This window comes from Ixodes scapularis, unplaced genomic scaffold (genome assembly GCF_016920785.2).
Source record: "Ixodes scapularis isolate PalLabHiFi unplaced genomic scaffold, ASM1692078v2 PGA_scaffold8__174_contigs__length_109621045, whole genome shotgun sequence".
Lineage (NCBI taxonomy): Eukaryota > Metazoa > Arthropoda > Arachnida > Ixodida > Ixodidae > Ixodes > Ixodes scapularis.
The window spans coordinates 101,188,387-101,195,133 of NW_024609883.1; the positions used below are offsets into that span (position 1 = coordinate 101,188,387).

A 6,747-nucleotide genomic window follows, 5' to 3' on the forward strand; every position below is an offset into this window, starting at 1 on the left:
ACCTTATTCATTGTTAGCGTAACCTCTCAGCAGCCACGCAGATTATCCAGCGACCGCGCCATGTTCGATCGAGGCTTCACCACCGTCCCCGCTCGCAGTTTTGGCAAACTTTCTGGGACATTTTGTGGAATAAAAAGTTGTCAAAAAAAATATAAAAAGTCTAATTAATTTCGCTTATAAGATACCCTGTCAATTACAGCCCTCGGGAACATTACGATCTTTCGTCAAGAACAGCAGAAATTGACAATTTAGTGAACGTGGCCCATAAAAAAAGATGCAAAACAAATTGTAGACCTGTGAAATAAAAACTATATGTGTCCAAATGTTCAACTACTGCCTATAAATATTTTATGACTGTCACCTACAATATTCTCGGGGAACATTGTAATGTTTGTTGTTGTTCGGTTGAAATTGTCATTTTAGTGCACGCTCCGAGGCGTTGATGTCCAAGAAAGTTGGGTATGACTTCTTACAATGTTCTTTTTCTAGGACGTGGCAGAGGTGTTGGGTACTTCAAAATTAATTATATTAGTAAGCCCGGTTCAGAAAGTTGCATTGGTTCTGTTCAGAATGACTGAAACGACACCAAGAATATAGTCATCAGAAAAACTGCTTGCCGCACGCAGTGTGACAAGCAATGCAAAAGTAGCCCCATGAAAGAGTCACGAGCCCCAGTTGATCCGGTGTCTTTACTGTTGCTGTCCTTTTGCTTGCTGTGGATGCAACCGATAGAATTGGACAGAGCCCATGGTAGAGGCAGACAGCATGGGCACTGCCATTTTGCCACTCGGATATAGTTCCAGTTAAACGCCACGACTATTCCCAAGATTCGCCATAAAATCTTAAATAAAAAAGTTAAGAAACAAAATATGTATATTTACTTTTGCTGGCTCCTTATTTTTCCGTTGATTGCACAGCGAGACACAGCAGTAGTGTGGCATCACTTCCCAATGCAGCGCTCTGCGCGCAACCTCAAACACGTGACAATGTCAGCAAGTTTGGTACTGCAGAGACCGAAAGGAATGGTACGCTTCTATTCCCACCTTTGCAATCTGGTAAAGAAATTTATGGCTCGGTGGCACGTCGCACAAACACTTGTGATGGTAGGCTGGTGTGAAGCGTGCAACGTTCTAATCCGTAATAGTTTCTCAACCTCCGGTTACTGCTGGAAACGCTTGCAGCCTTTATTCGATGAGGCGACACTTAAATACAGGATATCTGTACATGGAACGCTCTTCCCGGAAAACAAAGACACGAGGAAGGAAGCAGCCTCGAAATATGTACAGATGCATGACGATGGAGCTGTGCCCTCTTTCCCAAAATCCTAAACCAATGTGCACAAGAAAAAAAAAGAACCTGCAGTATTTGCAATGCCAGGCTGACAGATGCCCTGCTAAAACAATTATATAAGCATGTTTATATTTATATATATATATATTAGAATCCACAGAAAAGAAAGGAAAAATTCAGACTTCCGATGTGCAGTGCCAAATTACAAAACTCAACTTCTATGATGCCCCCATCCACTCACAGACCCAAGTAAACAGAGTTGCACAGATATATCTTCGCCACGCACACAATCGTAACACGCCAAAGTCACTCCGCACGATGGTGGACGGCGCTTCGCCTGCTACCCAAAATCGCGTTGGCCACCTCGCAATTACTCCAGGATGCCATGAAACTCGGGTTACTGCTCGGTCTTGCGCACCGTTGAACCACAACTGTTTAAATAGAAAAAAAAATGTTTTAAAAATTTCACGCGCACGCAAAAAAAAAAAAGAAATGGTGATCCCCTTGAAAGGGGTTGTCACCTTTTTTCGTTAGGTTTGTTTACCCCTGCTTCTCCCCTAGGTGGTGAGAAAACAATCAACGATCAACGTGGGAAGTGACTTCTTCCGGAGTCCTCATGGGTCCCACAACAACGGCAACAATTCCGTGTCCCCACGGTGTGGAGGTTGCGCAGTGGCTACCGTCGGCCGTCACGCGAGGCCGGGAGAAGCGACGTTTTTTAGTGTCTCGTGCGACGTGCTTGCGCCAGGGGCAGATGTGGCGCCCGGCATCGAGATGGCAACTTGCAATGGCGGCGACGCCGTCGTTGCACCCTCACCCGCGCCGCCTTTCTGGTGGTGCAGCGGCGTGCCGAGAGAGGGCGCCGTGCTGCCACTGCTTGCGGTGGACGACTGCTCTTCGTCCGAGAGTAGCGGCCATTGCTGTTCCACTTTGGTCAGTCGCTCGCTCAGGGCACGGAGCGCTATTTGCCTGTGGAAAGACGAGGTGACGGGAATCGTTTGTTTCGTGCTCCGCAGAACCCGGAAATGCACGAGTGTAGGTGCGGGTCATCCAGCACATAAAGAAAATTGTGTAGTTTGCATAGCCTTATTGCACGAGCTCTTATAAGGGGGTATGAATGAGCACCTGGTTGGAGGACACTTGCCATTTTAGTGAGTGGTTTGAGGCTATAGCTATAAAACGTGAAGCAAATTAGACGGCGTGAGGTCGGCCGGCCCCAATGGACATGAAGGTTGTCGGGTCTTCAGCTCTTGACATATGGGAGTTTGTTGCTCCCAACGTTTTCACTAAAAGACGTGCTCTCTTGATTCATAACCTAAGGAGACACATATTGAAGTACTTTTCGGACAAATTGCTTGTTTTGTGGAGCGTAAATCAGCCGGAATGTTAACTTTGCAAACTGTTAACTGCCCTCAGACAGACGATACATGACCATGTAAGGAGGAAAGAAAAAACGGTCAACCTGACTATGCCACCCACCTCCGCCTCTCTGCGTCTTGCGGATCCGTACCGGGTAGGCTGATGGTGACCGTTGAGGACGCCCCGCTGGCCAGGTTGTACTTGCGGGGTGGCTTCCTGCACAGCTTGATCTTGACAAAGAAGTTGAAGATGAGGTTGCTCACCAGGGCGATCGGAGGCTGTAGCACGTTGGGGAAGAAGCTGCACACAGCGAAAAAAAAAAAAACCAGGTGTCAACTTTGTGCATTGCAAATCGGCAGGCAAAGGCCACACACAAAGTAACCAAAGAGGAGGGGGGCATGAAAAGGCCGGACGCTTTTTTGTTTTCTTTTGCTCCTAGGTTACCATGTCTACCTAGCTCGCCTGCACTTTCACTTTAGTTCCATATCTCCACCCCCACTTCGACAACTATTCCAACACTGGGTTGATTTACGATGTGCAACCGAAAAAAGCTCGAACAGGGTTTCTCACCTAGGACAGCTATAATACTACGTAAAAAAAAGTGTCATATCGTTTTGAAGACCAAGAAATAACCTTTTTATTCATTCATGTTTCAAGTTATCGAGATAGTTGTGAACATCATTATCGAAATCGAGATTTCCCGTCCTACAGCTTGACTGAACCTGGGCAACGTTATTTGTGAAAAAAAATTAACCTTTCTGTGTTTTTCTTGTTTGTTTTTTCAGGAACAGGAATAAGAACACATAAGGGCAGGATCTTTTGGGACAATAGAGCAGTTAGAGTTTTTTAAAGCATCTGCAAGAGTCGATATATAACCCGCCCACAAACCCGCTGAAATGCCGTAATGACATTCTGCCTGGAGTGACACTACAAACCACTTCTGTCAGCCGTTTTGCCTGCTGTTGAAAGGAGTGACCGACATTGTTTGTGGGACCGCCTAACAGCTTTTGCACTACGACAGTGGTAACATGGAAGAAATGTCGCTAAGCAACAACGCGTCACAATAGAACTTTGCTGCTGGTCTATAAAAGCATACAAAATCGCTTTCTAGAGCCTCATTATCAAATGAACCAGTCCCTCAAGCCAGAAGAAAGTCGTCAGCATCACGGAGCAAACTGCGCAAATGATGTCATTGTCCTCCCTACAAACCAATATGGCCACCGGAGTCCCTGATTGGCTGGTCCCTTCCCTATCTCCCCAAGACAGCGAATCAGAGTTCTAATTTCGGTCTTGGATGCCATTCCATCGGTCAGGGGTTCTGCAGCTGAAAACAATCGGTAAGGGTAGAAGCAGACAACGCAACATCACACAAACGAAAAAGCAGGGATGCGCCCACCTGGCGAAGGTGAAGTGATCCGCCATGTCCCCCTTGCTCCCGTTGCTGTGATACTGGTAGAACCTCAGGTAGACCCAGGAAGACAGCACGCCCGACGTAAACATGACCGGGTAGGTGCCTCGCAAGACGCCGCACGCCCAAAACACTACGGTGAACAGGAGCACGGTCAGGGGCACGTTACGGTTCCTCAGCTTGCCGAAGGGCAGCGACACCAGGACGTGGTCGGGCATAATCTGCTTAACGGCCACCATGACACCCGCGCAGTAGCCCGCCAGTCCGTGGATGTGGACCGCGAACAGGTAGTCCGGGTTCCAAGTAAGCGAGTAGAGGAAGATGTAGTAGGCCACCGAAGCCGCCGCCACCGACGTGTTCACGATGGCGAAGAACGTGAGCATCTCGATGGCGCCCCATAAGGGTTCGATAAGCTTGCCGCACAGCCCGACGGTTATGATGTCCGCCAGGACCATCCAAATTCGGTTCTCGAAGAAGGCGTGCGTGAAGGCGGTCCATATCCAGAAGCTCGGCGGGATGATGTATCCCGGCGTGACGCAGACGGCCAGGGACGCGGCGCGGCTGAACGAGAGGAAATAGCAGAGGAATAGGGCCAGGCTGAGCACGCGTACCACCACGCTGCAGGTCTGCAGGGCGGCCAGGAGCTGTTGTCGGAGGTACGGCAGGTTTCGCTGGACGACCGTGGAAGCGGCCATTTTTTTGGCTGCCATGTTTTGCGGCGGGGTCGCGGATAGACGAGTGGATGAAGGAGCATGGTCATACGCATTCTAATGGGCGGTGGCTCGCGTCACCTACCTTGCAATTTTGGCGGCTTCTTCCTTTTCTACATTTCTGTCGCTGGATAACCAGGATAACTCATTTAGGGGTCAGGTAAACAAGAGCCCAAATTTTCCGGCGGCTCATTACAAAAATGTTAACCCACTTGACCCACCCGTAAACTTGCCTAAACGCCGCTTTGCGTCGGAAGTGGCACTCGGTGAAACGCCGACGTTCGCTAAAACGTCGTTTGATCGAGTGAGTGCCTCCCCTTTTGGGCTAGGGCGGGTACTCTGAAAGAGTACCTCTGGTTACGTAATAAAATAAAAAGGTTCACTTCTGAGTTCTGAAGTCCACGGCCGTCGAGAGTATTGCGACTAAGTCTCTCCCACATCACCAGGCGGCGCTCCGTGTCTTCCGCACACCGTCGTCGTCTGCGTCCGCGAGTCCCAGACCCCAAAGTCACTGGATCCTGGGAAAGTAGCGCTGTTGCCTTCCCCACCTGCTAGCCGGACACAAACAGATACTAACATACAGATGACTAAAACCTCGCAAGGTGATTGGCTAATCTGTCTACGCCATGAAAATCGCCATCTCGGTTTATTAAAATCTTCGAAGCTTCCAGAGAGTCGTTCTAACCAGTCGCGCCAAGATCACCATGGAGCATCATCGTACTGAAAGCATTTCTCACCAATATAAGCGTCTTTGGCACTGTGTGTGCAATCAACTTATCAATCATGCCCATCTCCATATTTGTCTTACAATTATACTGTGCTTCTTGCATATTTTAAAGCAGTAAACTTATTTTTCATTGCCCCCAAGCACCGACACAGCATGCGGTCGTGGTACGAAGATGTACGCTTGTTTCGCCGGTGTGCGGATAGCAAAATCTCGGTGTACAAGAAATGCCTCCATTAAGCTACCAGTCACCATGAAGCGAATTTAGATCGGCTCACCAAGAACAGAGAGGGGTCAAGGAGAAATCGCACTTTACAGATCAACATTGTGACCATACGGGGAGCTTGGCACTACTTTCCCAAGATCCAGTGACTTTACCAGACCCCAGGGGCCCAGGGCACGTTCCAAGCCACGGCTTGGGGAGTTTTGTAGCATTAGCTACACTGGCCGAGGTTGTATACAGTCTCGAGTAACCCTCATAATGAGCCGTGCTTATTATGCAGAGTGCGCGGCGGTGGCAAAGCTCCACGTAATGAGCACGGCTCATTATGAGAGCCACGCGAAGCCACCGCCACACCCGCCTCGCCGGTCTGCGCATTCCAGAGGAGTGACGTCGGAGCCTCAGCAAACGCACTGGCGCCGCCGCGTGCCCAGCTGTGCGCCTCCGTTGCGCAGTAGCCAAGTCTAATGCTGCACCGAAGCCGCTTGATAGCACCTCTCATTTTGTGCGCATAAGCTCACGCTGCGTATATCCTGGCATAGCAGAGCTAAGCCACCGCAATTTCTCCTGGTGTGTTCAAGACGTTTGCATCGACTGACGAAGTCGACGGGTTGGGTTCTCCCCGCACAGCTCGCACCTCCATGTCTGGGTCAGGAGGCAGCCCATTCGTGTCTGAAAAAGCAGGGCACTGGCTTTGTCCCCGCCGTATGGGGCTGGTTCTCTTGTGTTTTCGGTCAGTATCGAGGCTCCGTTTCTTCTGGGTCGCCCCCTGCCACTGTTGAGTTCCGGCCCGCGTCGCCTCTTCGCAAATCGTCTTGACCCATTCTCTCTCCGTGGTCGCCTGTTGCCTGGCCATACCCCAACAGGATCTTTGGGGTCACAGTAAAAGCCACCGCTCCGGTTTCCAGTTTGAGCCATAGCGCTTCCTAGAGAAAGCAGGGGTAACAGTGAAAGCTGTGAACCATAGATATTTCATAGAAGGGGGAAGAGGGGGTAGGAAGTTGAAGCCTTTATATTGCACATTTTACCTTTCTAC

The 6,747-nt window shown here is 49.6% G+C and overlaps 1 protein-coding gene across 1 annotated transcript; it reads right to left on the reverse strand.

Moving 5' to 3' along the window:
* Positions 1-1,159: 1,159 nt before the first annotated feature.
* Positions 1,160-5,207, reverse strand: LOC115320888 (transmembrane protein 115). The gene is made up of 3 exons (XM_029981117.4): positions 4,046-5,207; positions 2,770-2,949; positions 1,160-2,259 (listed from the first exon to the last, which is right to left on the reverse strand). The coding sequence occupies exons 1-3, from the start codon at positions 4,765-4,767 to the stop codon at positions 1,980-1,982; spliced, it is 1,182 nt and encodes a 393-aa protein (XP_029836977.3). The 5' UTR covers positions 4,768-5,207; the 3' UTR covers positions 1,160-1,979.
* Positions 5,208-6,747: the final 1,540 nt, after the last annotated feature.